Source organism: Salvelinus fontinalis, chromosome 20, assembly GCF_029448725.1.
Source record: "Salvelinus fontinalis isolate EN_2023a chromosome 20, ASM2944872v1, whole genome shotgun sequence".
In the NCBI taxonomy this organism is placed as follows: Eukaryota; Metazoa; Chordata; class Actinopteri; order Salmoniformes; family Salmonidae; genus Salvelinus; species Salvelinus fontinalis.
In genome coordinates this window covers 14891612-14918399 of record NC_074684.1, presented here as the reverse complement: position 1 = coordinate 14918399, position 26788 = coordinate 14891612, and the positions used below count along the sequence as shown (strand labels likewise).

The 26788-nt window shown below is 44.9% G+C and overlaps 1 protein-coding gene across 1 annotated transcript; it reads left to right on the top strand.

Annotated features, from left to right (window-relative positions):
* The first annotated feature begins 16234 nt into the window (after positions 1 to 16234).
* Positions 16235 to 26356, top strand: ppm1ab (protein phosphatase, Mg2+/Mn2+ dependent, 1Ab). The gene is made up of 3 exons (XM_055872496.1): positions 16235 to 16434; positions 20129 to 21035; positions 24675 to 26356. The coding sequence occupies exons 2-3, from the start codon at positions 20151 to 20153 to the stop codon at positions 24813 to 24815; spliced, it is 1026 nt and encodes a 341-aa protein (XP_055728471.1). The 5' UTR covers positions 16235 to 16434; positions 20129 to 20150; the 3' UTR covers positions 24816 to 26356.
* Positions 26357 to 26788: the final 432 nt, after the last annotated feature.

The window sequence follows — 26788 nt, the reverse complement described above, 5'->3', positions numbered from 1 at the left end:
GTTGACGAAGTCATCAGCAGAGAGGGAGGAGGGGGGAGGAGGGGGAGGAGGATTCAGGAGGGAGGAGAAGGTGGCAAAGAGCTTCCTAGGGTTAGAGGCAGATGCTTGGAATTTAGAGTGGTAGAAATTGGCTTTAGCAGCAGAGACAGAAGAGGAGAATGTAGAGAGGAGGGAGTGAAAGGATGCCAGGTCCGCAGGGAGGCGAGTTTTCCTCCATTTCCGCTCGGCTGCCCGGAGCCCTGTTCTGTGAGCTCGCAATGAGTCGTCGAGCCACAGAGCAGGAGGGGAGGACCGAGCCGGCCTGGAGGATAGGGGACATAGAGAGTCAAAGGATGCAGAAAGGGAGGAGAGGAGGGTTGAGGAGGCAGAATCAGGAGATAGGTTGGAGAAGGTTTGAGCAGAGGGAAGAGATGATAGGATGGAAGAGGAGAGAGTAGCGGGGGAGAGAGAGCGAAGGTTGGGACGGCGCGATACCATCCGAGTAGGGGCAGTGTGGGAAGTGTTGGATGAGAGCGAGAGGGAAAAGGATACAAGGTAGTGGTCGGAGACTTGGAGGGGAGTTGCAATGAGATTAGTGGAAGAACAGCATCTAGTAAAGATGAGGTCAAGCGTATTGCCTGCCTTGTGAGTAGGGGGGGAAGGTGAGAGGGTGAGGTCAAAAGAGGAGAGGAGTGGAAAGAAGGAGGCAGAGAGGAATGAGTCAAAGGTAGACGTGGGGAGGTTAAAGTCACCCAGAACTGTGAGAGGTGAGCCATCCTCAGGAAAGGAACTTATCAGGGCGTCAAGCTCATTGATGAACTCTCCAAGGGAACCTGGAGGGCGATAAATGATAAGGATGTTAAGCTTGAAAGGGCTGGTAACTGTGACAGCATGGAATTCAAAGGAGGCGATAGACAGATGGGTCAGGGGAGAAAGAGAGAATGTCCACTTGGGAGAGATGAGGATCCCAGTGCCACCACCCCGCTGACCAGAAGCTCTCGGGGTGTGCGAGAACACGTGGGCAGACGAGGAGAGAGCAGTAGGAGTAGCAGTGTTATCAGTGGTAATCCATGTTTCCGTCAGTGCCAAGAAGTCGAGGGACTGGAGGGAAGCATAGGCTGAGATGAACTCTGCCTTGTTGGCCGCAGATCGGCAGTTCCAGAGGCTGCCTGAGACCTGGAACTCCACGTGGGTCGTGCGCGCTGGGACCACCAGGTTAGAGTAGCAGCGGCCACGCGGTGTGAAGCGTTTGTATGGTCTGTGCAGAGAGGAGAGAACAGGGATAGACAGACACATAGTTGACAGGCTACAGAAGAGGCTACGCTAATGCAAAGGAGATTGGAATGACAAGTGGACTACACGTCTCGAATGTTCAGAAAGTTAAGCTTACGTTGCAAAAAATCTTATTGACTAAAATGATATAGTACTGCTGGCTGGTGAAATAGGCTAGCTAGCAGTGGCTGCGTTGTTGACTTTGTTTGAAAGTGTAGCTGGCTAGGTAACCTCTAACTGGCTAGGTAACCTCGACAATTACTCTAGACTACACAATTATCTTGGATACAAAGACGGCTATGTAGCCAGCTAAGATCAAACAAATCAAACTGTTGTACTGTAATGAAATGAAATGTAATACTACCTGTGGAGCAAAGCGGAATGCAACTACTCGCTCCAACCCGGAAGTGCGTATCGTAGAGGGAGAGGCAATAGAAGTGTTGTTTCTTGTATTATTGTCTTTTGTGTCTTTAGAGGACTGCTTCACCTTAATGTCCCCTTTCCCCCCTTTCCCTTTTCTTCTGTCCTTATTTTGTCCCACTTTGTCCCTTCTTTGTCCCTTCTTCTCTTCTGCCAACTAGACACTCCTTGTTAGCTAGCTAGCTTCTTCCAGGAATGTCCCTAGCAACTGCCTAGCAACAGGTAAACAACTTAGCTAGCTAAGAAAACGGTATAATTTTATGAAAAAAATTGTTACTTTTTCAAAAGCCTTTCTTCTTTGTTTGCTGCTTGTTTGGTCTCCTATTCAGTTTGCAGTTTTCTTTTGATTTTTTTTCGATGTACTTTACTCTAAAAAAACATTTAAATTTCAATATTTGTAGGAGCTCATCTTTTCCAACATATCCATATCCATAGAACATATCCTTTGAGAAGTTACAACAGCTCACCCTAAATTCTGCCACCACAATTTGCAACAGGAATTTGAAATGGTGCTGCCACAATAAACAGAATATACAGGCAGACAAACAGAATATACAGGCAGACAATAAACAGAATATACAGGCAGACAAACAGAATATATGTATGTACACTATGAACAATTAAGCTAAAAACTACAGACTACACTATAGAAACTACAAGCACACTATAACGATGCATGTAGAGATGAATAAAAAACCCGACCTAAGGTAAATCTTCATGAGATAATGATTAGCACAAATGTATTGTAAATTTGATATTATTGCATGATTAAATCTGTGCCTTAGTTTCTCAATTACCACCTCCAGTACAACATGATTTAGTTACGTTTAAAGACCAAATAGTAGTGTAAAGAACTTACTAAGCTGTTTAATACATTGTGGTTTCAACCATACACTCCCCTTAGTTTTTCGTTATACTAAAAATATATTTCATACAAAGATGTTAATTGTATTTTATATGCAAGGCTCGTTCTAAATAGGCAAGATAAATCCCCTGTTGATATGGTATTATAGGACTGAATAATGTAAATGTTTGGAGGAGCACGTCTTTGAAAATTAGGTGTATACTTGAACATGCAAAATTAAGTATGCAGGCATGTGAATTGTAAAAACCTCCAAAACATTTCAAAGCACTCTCACGAATAGACAATTTCAAATCCTTTTATTGATAGGCTACTTGGCCAATGCATAGACAGGATAAAAAAGACGCAATTGTCACGTTCCTGACCTATTTCTGTTAGTTTGTTATATGTGTTAGTTGGTCAGGACGTGAGGTTGGGTGGGCATTCTATGTTTTCTGTTTCTGTGTTGGTTTATTGGGTTGCCTGGTATGGCTCTTAATTAGAGGCAGGTGTTTGGCGTTCCTCTAATTAAGAGTCATATTTAGGTAGGCGTTTTCACAGTGTTCGTTGTGGGTGGTTGTCTCCTGTGTCTGTGTATATGTTTGCACCATACGGGACTGTTTACGGTTTGTTCGTTTTATGTAGTCTGTTCCTGTTCATTGCGTTCTTCACGTTATATGTAAGTTCGTTGTTCAGGTCTGTCTGCATCGTTTATTTGTTTTGTTTGTTTATGCAAGTTTAGTTTGTTTTTCTGTCGTGTTCAATAAATCATGTCATTTCACTACGCTGCGCCTTGGTTCGATCACTACTCCTCCTCTTCTGATGAAGAGGAGGAGGACTGCTGTTACAGAACCACCCACCAATCCAGAACCAAGCAGCGTAATGTCGAGCAACAGGAGAGTATACAGGACTTGTGGAGTTGGGAGCAGGTATTTAACGGAGAAGGACCATGGGCTAAAGTGAATCACCGTCCATGGGAACAGCTGGAGGCAGTTCGGAGAGCGGAGGAGAAGAGAGAGAGGAACCGGCGTTATGAGGGGACTCGTCTTGCACTGAAGCCCAAAAAGCCTGTGAGTAACACCCAAAAATTTCTTGGGGGGGGGGGGTTAAGAGGTAGTGGGCCTAAGAGGTAGTGGGCCAAGGGCAGGTAGGAGACCTGCGCCCACTTCTCAGGCTAACGGTGGAGAGCGGGAGTACGGGCAGACACCATGTTACGCAGTAGAGCGCAGGGTGTCTCCTGTAGGTGTGCATGGCCCGGTGAGGGTTATTCCACCTTTCCGCACTGGTAGGGCTAGATTGGGCATTGAGCCAGGTGTCATGAGGCCGGCTCAACACGTCTGGTCTCCAGTGCGTCTCCTCAGGCCGGCATACATGGCACCTGCCTTACGCATGGTTTCCCCGGTTCGCCTACATAGCCCGGTGCAGGTTATTCCACCTCCCCGCCCCAGTCTAGTACCTACAGTGCCTACACTACGCACTAGGCTACCAGTGCGTTTCCAGAGCCCTGTTCCTCCTCCACGCACTCTCCCTGTAGTGCGTGTATCCAGTTCGGTGCCTCCAGTTCCGGCACCACGCACTAAGCCACCTGTGTGTCTCCAGAGCCCTGTACACACTGTTTCTTCTCCCCCTACTAATCCTGATGTGCTTGCCCTCAGCTCGGTGCCACCAGTTCCGGCACCACGCACCAGGTCTACAGTGCGCCTTATTCGGCCAGAGCCATCCGTCTCCCCAGCGCCATCTGAGCCATCCGTCTCCCCAGCGCCATCTGAGCCATCCGTCTCCCCAGCGCCATCTGAGCCATCCGTCTCCCCAGCGCCATCTGAGCCATCCGTCTCCCCAGCGTCGTCTGAGCCATCCGTCTGCAATGAGCCTGCAAAGCCGCCCGTCTGCCATGAGCCTACAGAGCCACCCGCCAGACAGGAGCCGCTAGAGCCGCCCGCCAGACAGGAGCCGCTAGAGCCGCCCGCCAGACAGGAGCCGCTAGAGCCGTCCGTCAGACAGGATCTGCCAGAGCCGCCAACCAGACAGGATCTGCCAGAGCCGCCAGCGAGCCATGAGCAGCCAGAGCCGCCAGCGAGCCATGAGCAGCCAGAGCCGCCAGCGAGCCATGAGCGTCCAGAGCCGTCAGCGAGCCATGAGCGTCCAGAGCCGTCAGCGAGCCATGAGCAGCCAGAGCCGTCAGCCTGCCATGAGCGTCCAGAGCCGTCAGCCTGCCATGAGCGTCCAGAGCCATCAGTCAGCCATGAGCTGCCCCTCATCCAGAAGCGGCTAGTAATCCAGAACTGCCCCTCAGTCCAGAGCTGTCTCTCTGTCCGGAGCTGCCCTTCAGTCCGGAGTTGCCCCTCTATCCTAAGCTACCTCTTTATCCTAAGCTACCTCTTTATCCAGAGCTGTCTCTCTGTCCGGAGCTGCCCTTCAGTCCGGAGTTGCCCCTCTATCCTAAGCTACCTCTTTATCCTGAGCTACCTTGTCCCGGAGCTGGACTTTATCTTGGTGTTGCCCCTTAAATTAGGTGGGGGAAATAAGAGGGTGGTCATGATAAGGGGTAAACGTAAGCTGGGATTGACTATGGTGGGGTGGGGACCTCGTCCAGAGCCTGAGCCACCACCGTAGTCAGATGCCCACCCAGACCCTCCCCTAGACTTTGTGCTGGTGCGCCCAGAGTTCGCACCTTATGGGGGGGGTTATGTCACGTTCCTGACCTATTTCTGTTAGTTTGTTATATGTGTTAGTTGGTCAGGACGTGAGGTTGGGTGGGCATTCTATGTTTTCTGTTTCTTTGTTGGTTTATTGGGTTGCCTGGTATGGCTCTTAATTAGAGGCAGGTGTTTGGCGTTCCTCTAATTAAGAGTCATATTTAGGTAGGCGTTTTCACAGTGTTCGTTGTGGGTGGTTGTCTCCTGTGTCTGTGTATATGTTTGCACCATACGGGACTGTTTACGGTTTGTTCGTTTTATGTAGTCTGTTCCTGTTCATTGCGTTCTTCACGTTATATGTAAGTTCGTCGTTCAGGTCTGTCTGCATCGTTTATTTGTTTTGTTTGTTTATGCAAGTTTAGTTTGTTTTTCCGTCGTTCAATAAATCATGTCATTTCACTACGCTGCGCCTTGGTTCGATCACTACTCCTCCTCTTCTGATGAAGAGGAGGAGGACTGCCGTTACAGCAATGACGCGTTGCCGTTGAACCAAACTTCGTTATAAACTCAGCAAAAAAAGAAACGTCCCTTTTCAGGACCCTGTCTTTCAAAGATAATTCGCAAAAATCCAAATAACTTCACAGATCTTCATTGTAAAGGGTTTAAACACTGTTTCCCATGCTTGTTCAATGAACCATAAACAATTAATGAACATGCACCTGTGGAACAGTCGTTAAGACACTAACAGCTTACAGACGGTAGACAATTAAGGTCAAAGTTATGAAAACTTAAGACACTAAAGAGGCCATTCTACTGACTCTGAAAAACACCAAAAGAAAGATGCCCAGGGTCCCTGCTCATCTGTGTGAACGTGTCTTAGGCATGCTGCAAGGAGGCATGAGGACTGCAGATGTGGCCAGGGCAATAAATAGCAATGTCCGTACTGTGAGACGCCTAAGACAGCGCTACAGGGAGACAGGACAGACAGCTGATTGTCCTCGCAGTGGCAGACCACGTGTAACAACACCTGCACAGGATCGGTACATCCGAACATCATACCTGCGGGACAGGTACAGGATGGCAACAACAACTACTCGAGTAACACCAGGAAAGCGCAATCCCTCCATCAGTGCTCAGACTGTCCGCAATAGGCTGGACTGAGGGCTTGTAGGCCTGTTGTAAAGCAGGTCCTCACCAGACATCACCGGCAACAACGTTGCCTATGGGCACAAACCCACCGTCGTTGGACCAGGCAGGACTGACAAAAAGTGCTCTTCACTGACAAATCGCGGTTTTGCCTCACCAGGGGTGATGGTCAGATTCGCGTTTATCGTCGAAGGAATGAGCGTGACACCGAGGCCTGTACTCTGGAGTGGGATCAATTTGGAGGTGGAGGGTCCGTCATGGTCTGGGGCGGTGTGTCACAGCATCATCGGACTGAGCTTGTTATCATTGCAGGCAATCTCAACACTGTGTGTTACAGGAAAGATATCCTGCTCCCTCATGTGGTACCCTTCCTGCAGGCTCATCCTGACATGACCCTCCAGCATGACAATGCCACCAGCCATACTGCTCATTCTGTGCATGATTTCCTGAAAGACAGGAATGTCAGTGTTCTGCCATGGCCAGCGAAGAGCCCAGATCTCAATCCCATTGAGCACGTCTGGGACCTGTTGGATCGGAGGGTGAGCGTTAGGGCCATTCCCCCCAGAAATGTCCGGGAACTTGCAGGTGCCTTGGTGGAAGAGTGGGGTAACATCTCACAGCAAGAACTGGTAAATCTGGTGCAGTCCATGAGGAGGAGATGCACTGCAGTACTTAATGCAGCTGGTGGCCACACCAGATACTGACTGTTACTTTTGATTTTGACCCTCCTTTTGTTCAGGGACACATTATTCCATTTATGTTAGTCACATGTCTGTGGAACTCGTTCAGTTTATGTCTCAGTTGTTGAATCTTATGTATATACAAATATTTACACATGTTAAGTTTGCTAAAAATAAACGCAGTTGACAGTGAGAGGACGTTTCTTTTTTTGCTGACCTACTGAAGGCTTGGTTTTGATTCAAATAAAATGGAAAACAAGCAATTGTAACGGCTTTCCTCCTCCTCTTCATCCGAAGAGGAGGAGCAGGGATTGAACCAAAATGCAGCGTGGTTATATGACATGATTTTTAATAAACCAAACAGAAAACACGACGAACACTTGAATAATTACAAAACAATAAACGACGTAGACAGACCTGGACGACGAACTTACATGAAACACGAAGAACGCATTAACAGGAAAACTGACTACATAAAACGAACAAACAAACAAAACCGAAAACAGTCCCGTGTGGCGTAACATACACAGACACTGACACAGGAGACAACCACCCACAACAAACAGTGTGAAAACACCTACCTTAATATGGCTCTCAATCAGAGGAAATGAAAACCACCTGCCTCTAATTGAGAGCCATATCAGGTCACCCCTTTAACCAACATAGAAACACATAACATAGACTACCCACCCAAACTCACGCCCTGACCGTCAAACACATACAAAATAACAGAAAACCGGTCAGGAACGTGACATAACCCCCCCCTCAAGGTGCGTACTCCGACCGCACCACCAAAAGTCTAGGGGAGGGTCTGGGTGGGCGTCTGACCATGGTGGTGGCTCAGGCTCTGGACGAGGTCCCCACCCCACCATAGTCAATCCCAGCTTACGTCTCCCCCTCAGAATGACCACCCTCTTACTCCACCCACCTAATTTAAGGGGCAACACCAAGATAAAGTAGCTCAGGATAGAGAGGTAGCTCAGGATAGAGGGGCAACTCCGGACTGAAGGGCAGCTCCGGACAGAGAGACAGCTCTGGACTGAGGGGCAGTTCTGGATAAATAACAGCTCCGGGCTGAGGGGCTGCTCATGGCTGGCTGACGGCTCTGGACGCTCATGGCTGGCTGACGGCGCTAGACGCTCATGGCTGGCTGACGGCTCTGGACGCTCATGGCTGGCTGACGGCTCTGGACGCTCATGGCTGGCTGACGGCTCTGGACGCTCATGGCTGGCTGACGGCTCTGGACGCTCATGGCTGGCTGACGGCTCTGGACGCTCATGGCTGGCTGACGGCGCTGGACGCTCATGGCTGGCTGACGGCTCTGGACGCTCATGGCTGGCTGACGGCTCTGGACGCTCATGGCTGGCTGACGGCGCTGGACGCTCATGGCTGGCTGACGGCTCTGGACGCTCATGGCTGGCTGACGGCACTGGACGCTCATGGCTGGCTGACGGCACTGGACGCTCATGGCTGGCTGACGGCTCTGGCCGGTCATGGCTGGCTGACGGCTCTGGCCGGTCATGGCTGGCTGACGGCTCTGGCCGGTCATGGCTGGCTGACGGCTCTGGCCGCTCATGGCTCGCTGACGGCTCTGGCAGATCCTGTCTGGTGTGCGGCTCTGGCAGATCCTGTCTGGTTGGCGGCTCTGGCAGATCCTGTCTGGTTGGCGGCTCTGGCAGATCCTGTCTGGTTGGAGGCTCTGGCAGATCCTGACTGACAAATGGCTCTAGCGGCTCCTGACTGACTAACGGCTCTAGCGGCTCGGGACAGACGGGCGGCTCTAATAGCTCGGGACAGACGGATGGCTCAGACGGCACTGGGCAGACGGATGGCTCAGATGGCGCTGGGGAGACGGATGGCTCAGATGGCGCTGGGGAGACGGATGGCTCAGATGGCGCTGGGGAGACGGATGGCTCAGATGGCGCTGGGGAGACGGATGGCTCAGATGGCGCCGGGGAGACGGATGGCTCAGATGGCGCTGGGGAGACGGATGGCTCTGGCCGGATGAGGCGCACTGTAGGCCTGGTGCGTGGTGCCGGAACTGGAGGCACCGGGCTAAGGACACGCACCTTCAGGCTAGTGTGGGGAGCAGGGACAGGGCACACTGACCTCTCGAAGCGCACTATAGGCCTGGTGCGTGGTACCGGCACTGGTGGTACCGGGCTCCAGGCTGGAGACACGCACCATAGGGAGAGTGCGTGGAGGAGGAACAGGGCTCTGAAAATGCACTGGAAGCCTGGTGCGTGGTGTAGGCACTGGTGGTACTAGGCTGGGGCGGGAAGGTGGCGCCGGAAATACCGGACCGTGTAGGCGTACTGGCTCCCTTGAGCACTGAGCCTGCCCAACCTTACCTGGCTGAATGCTCCCCATCGCCCGACCAGTGCGGGGAGGTGGAATAACCCGCACCGGGCTATGTAGGCGAACCGGGGACACCATGCATAAGGCTTGTGCCATGTAAGCCGGCCCGAGGAGGCGTACTGGTGGCCAGATATGTAGGGCCGGCTTCATGACATCCGGCTCAACGCTCAATCTAGCCCTACCAGTGTGGGGAGGTGGAATAACCCGCACCGGGCTATGAACAGTAGTACAGGAGACACCGTGCGCTCTACTGAGTTACATGGTGTCTGCCCGTACTCCCGCTCTCCACGGTTAGCCTGGGAAGTGGGCGCAGGTCTCCTACCTGCCCTTGGCCCACTACCTCTTAACCCCCCCCAATGCATTTTTGGGTAGTACTCACGGGCTTTTTGGGCTTCCGTGCTAGGCGTGTCCCAACTTTAGCCCATGGTCCTTTTCCTTCCATGATTTCCTCCCAAGACCAGAAATCCTGCTTCGTGCGCTGTCTCTCTCTCCCGTTACACCGCTGCTTGATCTTTTGTTGGTGGGTGGTTCTGTAATGGCGTTCCTCCTCCTCTTCATCCGAAAAGGAGGAGTAGTGATTCCACCAAAATGCAGCGGTTTGATATGACATGATATTTTAATAAACAAAACAGAAAACACGACGAACACTTGAATAATTACAAAACAAATAAACGATGTAGACAGACCTGGACACGAACTTACATATAACGTGAAGAACGCATGAACAGGAAACAGACTACATGTAAAACGAATGAACGAATGAAGGAACAAACAATACCGAAACAGCCCCGTGTGGCACGACAAACACAGACACAGGAGACCCATATCAGGTCACCCTTAACAAACATAGAAACACACAACATAGACTACCCACCCAAACTCACGCCCTGACCGTCAAACACATACAAAATAACAGAAAACCGGTCAGGGACGTGACACTGGACTCACACACAAACACTCAGAGAGACACTTTCACACTCTTTCACACTCATCACGCTGCTGCTACTCTGTTTATCTGTTTATTTGGGACAAACCATTCACTAAACCCTAAACCTCAACTAAATCTTGTAATGAATAATGTGGAAATTGAGCAAGTTGAGGAGACTAAACTGCTTGGTGTAACCCTGGATTGTAAACTGTCATGATCAAAACAAATTGATGCAACGGTAACGAAGATGGGGAGAGGTCTGTCCAGTAATAAAGTGCTCCTCAACAAAACAAGTCCTACAGGCCCTAGTTTAGTCGCACCAGTACTACTGCCCAGTCATATTGTCAAGTGCCACAAAGAGAAACATAGACAAACTACAGTTGGCCCAGAGCAGAGCAGCAAGGCTGGCCTTTAATAAGGTCGATGTCCGCGCCCTGCGAAATTCTATTTAACATAATACAAAAATCCCCATGTCGCTGTCAAGAAAATTTTCAATCCCAATGATAATAACTGACAATCAGAAGCTCTGACCAATCCCCGAGATCTATAAGACCATGGGTTTAATAATAATTAGTCAAAGACTCAGCTAATGCAAAAAGATAGTACAGTTTATTCAGAGAAGGTTCTAAAATCCATTATACAAAGACATCCATTTTATAGCTGCCACATACTTCCACACAAACAGTAGATATCCTACGCACATACATACACACGAACAGTAGGTGAGTTGTATCCACTGTTTATCACTACCAAGCCGGCAGTTCCATTCCCCCGAGATTAGAGAAACCTTGAGAAGAACTCCCATATGCTATCATAAGTTCCTTAGAGGCCTAGCCAGGTCGGTCCAAACACAGTTTTAATTGTTCTTCGGTATTTTCCTAGGCACCCACATCCAAGTTCAAATCCTAACCTACGCCTTGCTCAGACAGTCTGTGTTTTTCCACTATACAGATACATTGTTTAACCTAATTCCGACTAAAACTACACACATCATCAGATTATAATTGTATGATTCTAATCAATTTCATACAGTTATAAGGTTTCAGAGTGGAATTATTTTATCATTATCTTTCAACATATACATTATTTCATCAGTCGCACTTCTGCATCTACAGTGAAAGGTGACATAACTAGAGCAGTGTTTGCCAAACCATGAGGCATCCCGGAAATCCGTGTTCTCGCAAAATCGCAAAATCGTCTGTTGAGTCTGAACGGTTTGGCCTACAAAACTATCATCACCTCTATGAGAAGATGAGACTCTCACAAACACAATGCCATGTTCGATCCGTTTTGCTCTCCGACTCCCACAAGCGTCTTGGGACTCGTCTAAAGTCGGTACAGCTGATCTGCCATATCCTGTCTGTAGCGTCAGAACGTACATTTAGATTGTTTTGCTCTAGGATGCCCACAGGCCTCAAAAGACTCGTCTGAAGGTCCCCCGGTACCAGTTGAAAAACATTATGGAAGTATATACTGTATGGAGACTGTTTCGTGCCAAAAATAAGGGGTTAAATACATGTCCAAAACAATAACAAATGTTTCCCGATATCTCTCAGATATAGGACAGACACTTCAGAACAAACTTCCTTTAGATTTATTTGGGGGGGACTATTTGTTGTATTGGCTAATAGCAGTAAGGCCAAAAATAGTTTTTGTATATATTTTTTTGATTCTTCAAGGGGCCTTAAAATTCCAAATCAAATAGTTAACATCAATGACATGCATGTCAATCTCTCTTGGCTCAAATTAGAAGAGAGATTGACTGCATCACTACTTGTCTTTGTGAGAAGTATTGACATGTTGAAAGCACTGAGCTGTCTGTTTATTGGCACACAGCTAAGACATCCATGCATACCCCACAAGACATGCCTCAAGAGATCTCTTCACAGTCCCCAAGTTCAGACAGACTCTGGGAAACGCACAGTGCTACACAGAGCTATGACTACATGGGACTCTATTCCACATCAAGTAACTCAAGCAAACAGTAAAATCTGAAGAAAAAAAAACCCTGATAAAACTACACCTTATGGAACAATGCGGACTGTGAAGAGACACACACACATGCACACACTGTCACTCCCTGACCTTAGAGATCCTTTTTATGTCTCTATTTTGGTTTGGTCAGGGCGTGAGTTGGGGTGGGCGTTCTATGTTTTGTGTTCTATGTTTTCTATTTCTGTGTGTTTGGCCAGGTGTGGTTCTCAATCAGAGGCAGCTGTCTATCGTTGTCTCTGATTGAGAACCATACTTAGGTAGCCTTTTCCCACCTGTGTTTTGTGGGTAGCTGTTTTCTGTTTTGTGTCTGCACCAGACAGAACTGTTTCGGTTTCGTTCGTTCTCTTTGTTGTTTTTGTTATTCAGTGTTCAGTTTGATTAATAAATCATGAACACTTACCACGCTGCGCTTTGGCCCTCTTCTTCAGACGGCGGTTACACACACACAATCACGCATACGCACACATGCCAGCACAAGCACTCTACACAAGTATGGTGGTATTATACATGTTGTATTGTAGATACATTGTAGATACAGTATGTAGTGACGTAATAATGTTATATGATGTACTGTTTTATGTTTTGTTTTATGTGTGATGTAAGTGCCTAAATGTGTTTGGACCCCGGGAAGAGTAGCAGCAGCTAATGGGGATCCCTAATAAATACAAATAGGAGGGGTCTGAAATAATTGTCTGCGCTTGTCTGATAACGGTCTGTTTAAAAATAGTCTACACAGAAGGACGACTTACAGGAAATGGAGGGCCGAGCACTCCCCCATTCACATGGACGGGGCTGTAGTGGAGCGGGTCGAGAGCTTCAAGTTCCTCGGTGTCCACGTCATTAAGGACCTATCATAGTCCAAACACACCAATACAGTTGTGAAGAGGGCACGACAACGCCTCTTCCCCCTCAGGAGGCTGAAAAGATTTGGCATGGGGCCCCAGATCCTCAGAGTTATACAGCTGCACCATTGAGATCATCTTGACTGCCTGCATTGCAGTTTGGAATGGTAACTGCTTGGCATCCGATGGTAATGTGCTACAGAGGGTAGTGTGCACTGGGCCGAGCTTCCTGCCATCCAGGACCTCTATACCAGGGGGTGTCAGAGGAAGGCCCTATAAATTGTCAAAGACTCAAGACACCCAAGTCATAGACTGTTCTCTCTGCTGCCGGACGGCAAGCGGTACCGGAGAGCCAAGTCTGGGACCAAAAGGCTCCTGAACAACTTCTAACCCCAAGCCATAAGACTGCTGAACAGTTAATCAAATGGCTACCCAGACTATTTTCATTGACTCCCCTTTTTTTTTGCACTTCTCTTGCACTGGCTCTATGTACACTCACTGGACTCTACCCACACACTCATAAATACTACACTCACACTCCACCATTCACACACAAACACACGCACACACAAACACACCCTTCACATACGATGCGGCTACTCTGTTTATCTATCCTGATTGCCTAGACACTTATACCCCTACCTACATGTACATAACATGTACAGTACCAGTCAAAAGTTTGGACACACCTACTCATTCAAGGGTTTTTCTTTATTTTTTACTATTTTCTACATTGTAGAATAATAGTGAAGACTACAAAATAACACATATGGAATCATGCAGTAACCAAAAAAGTGTTAAACAAATCAAAATATATTCTATATATGAGATTCTTCAAAGTAGCCACCCTTTGTCTTGATGACAGCTTTGCACAATCTTGGCATTCTCTCAACCAGCTTTATGAGGTAATCACCTGGAATGCATTTCAATTGACAGGTGTCCCTTGTTAAAAGTACATTTGTGGAATTTCTTTCCATCTTAATGCGTTTGAGCCAATGAGTTGTGTTGTTACAAGGTAGGGGTGGTATACAGAAGATAGCCCTATTTGGTAAAAGACCAAGTCCATATTATGGCAAGAACAGCTCAAATAAGCAAAGAGAAATGACAGTACATCATTACGTTAAGACATGAAGGTCAGTCCATCTGGAAAATGTCAAGAACTTTGAAAGTTTCTTCAAGTACAGTCCCAAAAACCATCAAGCGCTGTGATGAAACTGCTTCTCATGAGGATCGCCACAGTAAAGGAAGACCCAGAGTTACCTCTGCTGCAGAGGATAAGTTCATTACAGTTACCAGCCTCAGAAATTGCACCTCAAATAAATGCTTCAAAGAGTTCAATTAATAGACACATCTCAACGTCAACTGTTCATAGGAGACTGCGTGAATCAGGCCTTCATGGTCGAATTGCTGCAAAGAAATCACTTCTAAGAAAAAGAGACTTGCCTGGGTCAAGAAACACGAGCAATGGAAATTATACCGGTGGAAATCTGTCCTTTGGTCTGATGAGTAAAAATGTTGATTTTTGATTTTTGGTTCCAACCGCTGTGTCTTTGTGAGACGCAGAGTAGGTGAACGGATGATCTCTGCGTGTATGGTTTCCACTGTGAAGCATGGAGGAGGAGGTGTGATAGTGTGGGGGTGCTTTGCTGGTGACACTGTCTGTAATTTATTTAGAATTCAAGGCCCACTTAACCAAGATGGCTACCACAGCATTCCGTAGCATTACGCCATCCCATATGATTTGCGCTTAGTGGGACTATCATTTGTTTTTCAACAAGACAATGATCCAACACACCTCCAGGCTGTGTAAGGGCTATTTGACCAAGAGGGAGTGTGATGGAGTGCTGCATCAGATGACCTGGCCTCCACAGTCACCCGACCTTAACACAATTGAGATTGTTTGGGATGAGTTGGACCGCAGAGTGAAGGAAAAGAGGCCAACAAGTGCTCAGCATATGTGGGAACTCTTTCAAGACGGTTGGAAAAGCATTCCAGGTGAAACTGTCTGAGAGAATGCCAAAAGTATGCAACGCTGTCATCAAGGCAAAGGGTGGCTACTTTGAAGAATCTAAAATATTATATGTATTTTGATTTGTTTAACACTTATTTTTTTCATAGTGGGGTATTAGTTTGTAGCCCAAACAATTCGGACTCGACAGACATTTTCGTGAGAAGACCAATTTTCGGGATGTCTCATGGTCTGGAGTGGGGTTGGGGGCAATTCAGGAAGTGAACAGTGTGAGGTCGATGCATCCACTTGTCAATTTTCCCAAATTCTTTATTTTATTGATATTTTTTTTTCCCCTTTTTCTCCCCAATTTCGTGGTATCCAATTGTTAGTAGTTACTGTCTTGTCTCTTCGCTACAACTCCCGTACGGGCTCGGGAGAGACAAAGGTCGAGAGCCATGCGTCCTCCGAAACACAACCCAACCAAGCCGCACTGCTTCTTAACACAGCGCGCATCCAACCCGGAAGCCAGCCGCACCAATGTGTCGGAGGAAACATTGTACACCTAGCGACCTGGTCAGCACGCACTGCGCCCGGCCCGCCACAGGAGTCGCTAGTGCGCGATGAGACAAGGATATCCCTACCGGCCAAACCCTCCCTAACCCGGACGACGCTAGGCCAATTGTGCGTCGCCCCATGGACCTCCCGGTCGCGACAGAGCCTGGGCTCGAACCCAGAGTCTCTGGTGGCACAGCTAGCACTGTGATGCAGTGCCTTAGACCACAATATCACATTACACGAGAACCTTATAATTCTAACAGCTTTTTTGTTAGTAGAGTATTTAATTGTCTTAAAATACAGTTTAAAATGTGTTTTTTTGTTTGTAAATTTACATTTGTGAATATGAAATTTGGCCAAAAGAATAATGAAATTAATTACATAAAAATGTTTCAGCTTATTTCTATCGTAGGTAAAGAATCCAAGCAGTACATCTCTCCACAAAAGTGTAAGATCTTCATAAATGTGTTAAATTATAAATCAACTGATGTCTTGACACAGTTTTCTTAAACGAATACAGTGCCAAAAAAGATGTAACAAAATTAGTCATAAGCCTTCTCAGTGCAGCTATCTGACGTAAGAAAATGGGTTATACGTCATTGGGTTCAATTTGGGACTTTTATTTTGAAGACGAACCGCCTATTGCTCCTCATCGCTAAAGCTACTCACTTGGCGGTGGTCAAGGCACTGACGTCGGCGTTTCATTCACACTATTCCACTACTATCTGTTTTTTCAGATTCTACTTTAGCTAGCTTTTTAACCAATAAGTTAGCAGTTTGTTTACCTGCCAGAGTTCACTAACGTTATAGCTATAGGTTCTAGAGGATTTGGTAAGTAGCTAGTTCATTTTAGTTAGCGTTACGCAGCATCTCTGTTGTTGCATGCCAACCAAGGTAGCTTGCTAGCTCTACCTTACGACGTAAGGTTACTAATTTGCTAAACCGGCTAACTAGAGCTAGCTAGGGGCGTTGTGACAAAACAGAGCTTGTGATGTAATATTTCCATGCAAGAGTCAAATGTAGCTAGCGAGCTACTAAGCAGTGGGGCAAAATGCATCCGAAATTGTCTCAAAGCTAGGTACAGTAATAAGCATTACTGTTGATATATTTAAGTATCAATAAATTAAAAGTCATGAGAGCAACATTAGCTAGCTAACGTTCGCTAACTACGTTACTCTTAACTTGATTTAAAGCTGTGCATTACATCATCAGTATGTTTGTTTCATCAAGAACACTCCTCTAGGTGTATGCTAGGCCTATATTCTGATATTCGGTTTTAATATCATAACTAGTTACTTATTAAACTGTACACTGAAGCTTTGTCATCCATCAAGCATACCCCTCCAATCTCTATCCATCCATTAACCCCTCAAACCTGACATCCATAAACATTTCTAACGCGTTTTTATCCATATATCCCACCCATCAACCTCTCCACCTATCTAGCGGTGCATTCAGGATGCTGTGAACGTAGTCTGATTAAACAGGCTGTTATACACAGTTATACACAGCCTGAAACGTATGCCTGCAAAATCGTGTTAATGTCCCTTACAAGCCAGAATTTTGAATACAATTACGTTTAAACTTTCTCTACCAATGGTCTGTGCAGTTTGTCCTTCAGATGCTTGAAAATTGAGACAACATATCTACTGGAACGTATTGTTTAGAAAGCCAGTAGGTATATGGTTGGTTCAGCACCCAGGTAAAGTTAGCATGTTTTCTCTCGTCAATAGACCTGTTGGTTGTTTAGCAACAAAACTGAGCCTTTGGCAACTAAGGGGAAAAACAGATGGGGTTGGCTTAGATTGTTGACAACTTGTAAGCTTTATTTAGTCTCCAATGTTTATTGAAAACATAAATACATTTGCACAATGAGCAAATACACTATATATACAAAACTATGTGGACACCCCTTCAAATTAAAGGATTCGGCTATTTCAGCCAAACCCATTGCTGACAGGTGTATAAAATCAAGCAGACAGCCATGCAATCTCCAAAGACAAACATTAGTAGAATGGCCTTACAGGAGCTCAGTGACTTTCAACTTGGCACTATAATAGGATGCAACCTTTCCAACAAGTCAGTTTGTCAAGTTTGTCATTTATGCCCTGCTAGAGCTGGCCTGGTCAACTGTAAGTGCTGTTATTGTGAAGTGGAAACGTCTAGGAGCAACAATGGCTTAGTGTTATGCCACACAAACTCACAGAATGGGACCGGTTGCGTTTTGAAACGCGTAACGCGTTAAACTCGTCTGTCCTCGGTTGCAACATTCACCAAAATGCATTTGGAAGCAACGTCGGCACAATAACTGTTAGTCGGGAGCTTCATGAAATTGTTTTCCATGGCCAAGCAGACGCACACAAGCCTAAGATCACCATGCACTATGCCAAGCGTTGGCTGTAGTATTGTAAAGGTCGTCGCCATTGGACTCTGGAGTAGTGAATCATGCCTCACCATCTGGTAGTCCGACAGGTGAATCTGGGTTTGGTGGATGCCAGGAGAACTCTATCTGCCTCAATGCATAGTGCCAACTAAAATTTGGTTGAGGAGGAATAATGGTCTGTGGCAGTTTTTCATGGTTCCCTCTAGGCCCCTTAGTTCCCATGAAGGGAAATCTTAACGCTACAGCATACAATGACATTCTTGACTACTCTGTACTTCCAACTTTGTGGCACAGTTTGGGGAAGGCCCTTTCCTGTTTCAGCATGACAATGCCCCTGTGCACAAAGTAAGGTCCATGCAGAAATGGTTTGTCGAGATCGGTGTGGAAGAACTAGACTGGCCTGCGCAGTTCCCTGACCTCATCCCCATCGAACGCCTTTGGGATGAATTGGAACACCGGCTGCGAACCAGGTCTAATTGCCCAACATCAGTGCCCGATCTCACTGATGCTCTTGTTGCTGAATGGAAGCTGCTGAATGGAAGCAAGTCCCCGCAGCAATGTTCCAACACCTAGTGGAAAGCCTTCCCAGAAGAGTGGATGCTGTTATAGCAGCAAAGGAGGGACCAACTCAATATTAATGCCCATGATTTTGAAATGCGATGTTCGGCGAGCAGCTGTCCACATACTTTTGGTCATGTAGTGTACATCGTTATAGGTTTTAGCTAGCTAGCGATTTTTTTGCCATATTTGCATTGACGCTGAAATCAGTCAAAACACCTCAAAACAAGACTATGCTATCAATAACAAGATTAAACAAGCCGAGTGGCGCAGCAATCTAAGGCACTGCATCTCGGTGCTAGAGGCGTCACTACAGACACCCTGGTTCGAATCCAGGCTATATCACAACCGGCCATGACTGGGAGTCCTATAGAGCGGCGCACAATTGACCCAGCGTCGTCCAGGTTTGGCCGGTGTAGGCCGTCATAAGAATTTGTTCTTAACTGACTTGCCTAGTTAAATAATGGTTAAACAAATTTTACGATTCCCAACATGGCAGTTTCTTGTCATTCTTGCTAACAATCTGGCCATCCAGAATCACAACATGCTGACTTCTGCCCTTTGGAAGCGCACACATAATTTTTGTGATGTTGTCAGCTAACCCATCTATAACTATTGAACCATGCATGCCATGATAATGAAAAAGGTATATTCTGAATCGGGAGGATGGCGAACAATCCAGACTTTTTTATTTAAAAAATGTATAAATATGAAGAGATTCAGAATATACAATTTTCATTGCCATGACATGCTTGATTCACTAGCTATTGATGAGAGAAAGTTTAATGTTTGATATTTGGTTCTATAATTAATAGCCTTTGAACCAAGCATGACAAGACAATGAAAATTGTATATTCTGAATCAGGAGAGGATGGAGAACAATCAACCCTTTTCAATCTTCAAAAAAATAAATAATAATTGTGGATTGTTCTCCAGCCTCCCCTGATTCAGAATATACCATTGTCATGGCATTCTTGGTTCAATATCTATTGGCGAGAGGAAAACAATTATCCAATATAAAACTATACAATACTTTCCTGTGAATATTTTGTAAAAAATTTTGGGCAGTTGAAGGACAAACCGCAAAGACAACCAGAAGAGTAGGTTTAAATGTAATTTTATTCAACATTCTGGCTTGTAAGGAACATTTTATATGATTTTGCAGGCATTAGTTTCAGGCTGTATATACTGTACCAAGTAATTTTGTATTACAGCCTGTTTAATCAGACTACGTGAACGTGGAATGACAGTGTTCAATTGAATGTTTGATTTACAGACCGCTGTCAGTAATAAGAGAAGAATGTGATTGTGCTGTGCATTAAACATTGTGCACACATCAAAACTATTACCTGCTTTAGTTTACTGCAAGTTAATCGTTAGATGTTTTCTAACAAATTTTTGCTCAGCAGTAATTGCCTTTTAGGCAAAGAAGAAATCATGTTTGTGCTACCACAAAAGTAAATCTGTCTTCTGGCCTAGACAGTTATAGGAAAGAAATAGTTACAAACATGATCACTTACATTTTTTTGATTGTTCTGCAAAGGCAACTTAACTGATTAACACATTTTTCTTGTCATTTTATAGGATAAAGCTACCCAAAAAAGAGATGGGGGCATTTTTGGACAAGCCAAAGATGGAGAAGTTCAATGCCCACGGAGAAGGAAATGGCCTACGCTATGGCCTGAGCAGCATGCAGGGCTGGCGGGTAGAGATGGAGGATACACACACGGCTGTCATTGGCCTGCCCCATGGCCTCAACCCCTGGTCCTTTTTTGCCGTGTATGACGGCCATGCTGGCTCTCAGGTGGCCCGCTACTGCTGCGAGCACTTGCTAGAGCACATCACCAGCAACCCAGATTTCAGGGGTGGGGGTGCAGGACCAGGAGGTGGAGAAGAGGGCAGGGCAATTCTGGACAGGCATGGACCAGAGCCATCTGTGGAGAGTGTGAAGAGTGGCATTCGCACTGGCTTCCTGCAGATTGATGAGCAGATGCGAGCTATCTCGGAGCGTAAGCATGGTGCGGACCGCAGCGGCTCTACTGCAGTGGGAGTCATGATCTCACCTCGCCACATGTACTTCATCAATTGTGGCGACTCACGGGCACTCCTCAGCAGGGGAGGCCGCGTCCATTTCTTTACGCTGGATCACAAGCCCAGCAATCCATTGGAAAAGGAGCGCATCCAGAATGCCGGTGGCTCTGTCATGATTCAACGTGTTAATGGATCACTAGCTGTGTCTCGGGCCCTTGGTGACTTTGACTATAAATGTGTACATGGCAAGGGCCCCACAGAGCAGCTTGTGTCGCCTGAGCCAGAGGTGTATGAGATTGAAAGATCTGAGGCGGAGGACGAGTTTGTTGTGTTGGCGTGTGATGGTATCTGGGACGTGATGGCCAATGAGGAGCTATGTGACTTTGTGCGTTTACGTCTAGAGGTGACAGAGGACTTGGAGAGAGTGTGCAATGAGATTGTTGACACATGTTTATACAAGGTAAGGTCAGCTAGATAAGATTTTACAATGGAGAGGAGATTTGAATAGTGTGCTTTGCTGTTGAATTGGCTACTACAGCATATTTCCCAGAGATGGAACACTATGGGCCAACTTGAGTCCAGGAGTTTTCCTGGATTTTTATGATTTCTTGTCACTTGTATTTGCACTTGAACTGGATAGGCTGCTATGATAAGCAGAGTATTAGCACTTCTGGGTGGAGTGAGGGTTCTGTTCTCTAGCAGTGGGAAGGATGCGCCACACACAGCCCACATCAGCTGGTGAGCTGTGGGGCAAGCAAGCAATGTGTGTTTGCAGACAGGCAGGCTTCGCTCCGCCTTCGATCAAAAGCTACACATCGCGCAAGCGACTCTTTTGCTTCCCCGCAACCACCAGCCTACTATTTATCTGTGCCTGGTTAAGAAATACAAACTGTTTTACGTAATTGAAAACAATAGTACTGAGTTTAATAGTAAAACAACAGTCTGTCTCTCTCTCTCCCGTATAGAAAAGTAGGCTGTCTTTGAATTTGTTGTCTCGCTCTACCCTCCCAATTTCCCACCTGCAGACCATAGCCAGTTTCTGACAGGACTCCTGTTAGTTTTCCCTCTGCATTAAAAAAACATACACAAATATCAGTTGCCAATTACAAAAAAGTAGCTGATAGCATGTTAGAATTATTGTAAATAGTAATCTGGTAAATCTAACAGGAGCGATAGCCAAATCTGTTTAGAGACCATTCATCCCTTCAAAACATCATTATTGATTTGACATAACTATTGAACATTATATAAAAAATAAAATGTGTGTGAGCCTGTGTATGAAGGACGTATTTGTTTCATAAGCTATTGCATATTGCAGGCAATTATGACCATTGGCCAACAGGAGAAAAATATTTGAGTTACTTCAATGCTTTCATGAAAATCTTCCCGCCAGCCCGATACTAGTAAGTTCTGGCAGATTTCTTATACCAAATCCGAGCCAAATCAATAGAGGCGCGAATCTAGCAACAGACGAGCATCGAGACAGCAACACGGCAGTACGAGCAAGCAAAAAAACAGCAGTAACCAAAATGCCAAATATGTCTAAAGCACGCCAAATCATTAGTTTAGCTTTCAAAAGTTTTTCAACCGATGGTGCAAAGATTGTGGCGCAATGTCAAATATGTAACAGAAAAATAGAAGAGATCGGAACCACGTCGAAATTCAAAACTCAGACCAAGTCACTCAGACTTGAGCACTTGGACCAGGACTCGAGCACTGGGACTGGACTTCAGCCATAGGGACTCTTGACTGGACTCATGACTCAAACATTGGTGACTAAGACTTGGACTCGACTCGGACTTAGACAAAGGGACTCGTGACTCGAGCACAGGGCACTTGGGACTCGACTCGAGGTTTAGTGACTCGACTACAAACCGACTTTGTGATTTGTTGCAGACTATTGTTTTTTAGTATACTGAGCAAAAATATAAACGCAACATGCAACAATTTCAAAGATTTTACTGAGTTAAAGTTCATATAAGGAAATCAGTCAATTGAAATACATTTATTAGGCCCTAATCTATGGATTTCACATGACTGGGAATACAGATATGCATCTAAAAAATCGTCCTCACAATGGGCCTCAGGATCTTGTCACAGTGCATTCAAATTGCCATTGATAAAATGCAATTGTGTTCGTTGTCCATAGCTTATGCCTGCCCATACCATAACCCCACCTCCACCATGGGGCACACTGTTCACAACGTTGACATCATCAAACCGCTCACCCACACACCTGGTCTGCGGTTGTGAGGCCGGCTGGACGTATTGCTAAATTCTCTAAAACAATGTTGGAGGTGGCTTATGGTAGGGAAATTAACATTCAATTCTCTGGCAACAGCTTTGGTGGACATTCCTGCAGTCACCATGCCAATTGCACTCTCCACTTGAGACATCTGTGGCATTGTGTTGTGTGATAAAACTGCACATTTTAGAGTGGCCTTTTATTGTCCCTAGCACAAGATGCACATGTGTAATGACATGTGTAATCATACGTTTTAATCAGCTTCTTGATATGCCACACCTGTCAGGTGGATGGATTATATTGGCAAAGAAATGCTCACTAACAGGGATGTAGACAAATTTGTGCATAACATTTGAGAGAAACACGCTTTTTGTGCATATGGAATATTTCCGGAATCTTTAATTTCACCTCATGAAACATGGGACCAACACTTTACATGTTGCGTTTATATTTTTGTTCAGTGTAAATGGCTCAGTTAAATAATGATTGTAAATTAGCCAGACAGTCAAGCACAGATAGTTAGTGGTACCTCACAAAGCTATCAAGATAAATTCAAGTGTTTGCCAGCTTCAATTTCAATACGTTTTTTATCAGATATCAAATTAGATGTCCAGCAGCCATACCACCCTGCATCCCACTGCTTTCTTGCCTCTAAAGCTAAGCAGTGTTGGGCCTGGTCAATCCTAGGACAGGACCCAATGCTGTTGGAAGTAGCGTTGGCGGGCCCTCCAGTCTTCACTAAAGATCCCATGGCATTTGTTGCAAGAGTAGGCGCGTTAACCCCGCTTTCAATCCCAATTCTATGTCCTTTCTCATTTAAATGTGCACTCCTCCCCACACAAATCCAATTTAAAAACATTGGCTTGGTGTTTGACTGAAGTTTTGAATGAACTGTTAGAAAATGTAATGTGCTGTATATTTAATATATGCCTTGAATTTATTACATTCTAGAGTTACTAATTGACCCTTCGCTAAGGCCCGCCCCCCTTGCAACCTCAGACATTTTCACAGGAACCCAATTCCCCATTCAAGCACTGGTGAAACTGTGTTTCTAATCCACAAAGAAATTAAACGCAGACTACCCCTTGCTAATCAAGAAACTCTTTGGTATGTTGTGGTGGACTGTCATTAAAGTTGCTTCATGGGAACTTGTTAAAATTATGTTTGTAGTGTAACTAGCCACTGATTGGCTAAATTTGCAATGGCTTTTTAATTCACTGTCAGCATTCAGTCAAAGCTATAACCACTTTTGGAGCTAACTTGTGCTCTCAAATCGTATTGTGATGACGATAGCAGATGGGAGTTGTATTCATAACATTGTTAACATTTTGAGAAAACAAGTTATATTAAGTGGCTAGCTAACTAGCGTATCAACATGTTGTTGTCAATGAGACCATCTAACCAGGTGAGCTAGCAAATAATGTAACAAATGTATAATTTTGGGTTTTGAAAAAAATACTCCCAACAGGCTCTGCTTTTCAAGAATCACAGTAGCTAGTACTCCTGGTGCACTGTTCAATTATTTAGCAATTGAAATGTAAATTTTCTTCTGATTTTTTTTTTTTTGCCATAGCCCTCACTGGCTTTCATGACATTCAAATGTGAGCTTGTCTGAGGTGTCAGTCGTTGCTATCCATTAGAGCGCTACGATTGGTTGCCCAAAATTCTGGGGGGGCTTTGGGAAGGGTCAATTGAAGGCATTCAAGAGACGTCTTGTGATTTTGTTCACGCTACATACAGTATGTCTATGTAAATCCACTCAAATAAGCATAATTTCAGTTTTTACAAAAGCATGTTTTATAGCAAAATGCATAACTTGCATTTCTTCTCTGCTCAACTCTCCTCTCTGAACAGGGAAGCCGGGACAACATGAGTGTGGTGCTGGTGTGTTTCCCTGGTGCTCCCAAGATCTCGCAAGAAGCTGTGAAGAGACAGGCAGAGCTGGATAAGTACCTGCAGAGCAGGGTAGAAGGTGGAGCATCTAAAAAGAAATGAGTTATGTTACACATTTCAAAAGAGCGAGACACCTATTGTTGTTGCGTAAACTTATGGTAGTACTTATTACTTACCAAAACAGAAACTAAATATAAAAGTACTCACAGAACCCCAATTTTAAGTGTGAAGGCACTTGAGTGTCTTTATAGGCAACATACTTTTTAATATGGTTTATCCTGGACTTAAAATGTCCTCAAGGGAAATGTAGCAAATTTTAACTTTAGAATGCCTAACATATATACATATATATAAAATAAAATCGTATTCTTTGTCAAAATGTATTTTTTCTCACAGCTTTTCCAATGAAGCAAGCTCAATATTGTATCTTCTGGACCTGGTTTTACAAAACATTTCATCTTGATCAGAATGATACGGATTCTGTAATCCCTTATTTTGAAATCCAGGATCATATAAATCCAACAGATTTTTTTGGCCAGTGTTTCTGAAATAGGTAGGAAAGGACCGTTCTGATCTACATATAAAAATGTTAAGAATCTAGATTACCTGTGCTTTGAATATGTGTAAACCATGCCATCTACTGGGCAGGTTATATTACTACATACATGAAGAAAGGTTCACTTTTTTTTTATTACCAAATCTGTGTTCTGGATGTACGTTAATGTTAAAAAAGCGCTGAGACACTTAAAAAAAAAAAAAAAAGGGTTTTGAGAAACATGCCCCACCAGCGATCCTCATGTTTGTTCAGCAGTTGTAGCGGCATGACATGCGATTGAGTCAATCAGGTGTGTTGTGACAAGGTAGGGGTGGTGTACAGTAGATAGCCCTATTTGGTAAAATACCATATTATGGTAAGAACAGCTCAAATAAGCAAAGAGAAATGACTGTTGACTATGAATTTTCAAACACCCAGCAGTGCTACTTGCAGAGTTGGCTCCAATTAAATGTTGCAATTTTTCAGCCATTCCTGATCCTGCAACCAAAAACAAGCTGCATATGGGCAGTACCAAAACAAGTAATCTAATGATTCTGACTTCGCAGCAAAATCTGCAGAGCTGGGATTTGTGTATCCCCCATACATATAACATTCTATTGGTTGCAAAATTGTTGTATAATAATTTACAAAATTATTACATTATTATACTGGTGTAATCTGGTGTCATTTTGTGTATCAGTTCATAGACCATGTGCCATAGAATCGGTACATTGAAAATCTCCAAGCAATTTTGCAACTTGTATGGCGCAGCTGTCCATTTTTTGGTCCATAAATGAAACTGATATACTTTTTTATTTATCAGAATTGTCTTTAGCATATTTTGTTCTTTAATGCAGGACTGACAGACAAGTTTCTTACCTTCTCCCCTTTCCCACTTGTCTCCTCCATTTTTGCGGTAATGCTGCAATCAGTTGTTTGTCATTTTGGATAGAGCAGACATTTCCATATATTGTTTGTTAACTGCATGTGTGACAACTACACCAGTCCTATTTATTATATAATTTACAAAGATTAAAGTTTCATATATTTTTTTCCCCCCGAATGTAAAAAAAATAAAAAATAAGTGTACATATGAGTTGAACCATAATATTTGTTCTAATATTTGGTCTGTTTTTTTTCTGGTGGATTAAGCTGAAATTTCAACCAGCTTTATATTGCTTGTTTTAAAAATAGTGATATTTTGGAGATGATTTCATTTTCAAATTACCGAAAGTGAGAGGTTGTAATGTGAAAGAAGGGAAAAAGTCTGTTATTGAACTCTGGGTGAACTATTTCTTACTAATCTGCTAGAGAACCAGTCCGGATTTAAGAATAGTTTTTGTATGACTGAAGCCTTTAGTGAGAGGTCCAATGCTTTAATATTTAACAATTTCTGCCCTCCGAATATTCATTATATAAATAGGCCTGTTTAATTTTGTCTGGCTTGCCATTCCAAATAAAGTGGAATACTTTTTGCTCATATCATTTTAAAAACCAAGTTGTTAGGTGTGGGAGCCTTTGTTCATGTTTTAAACATACC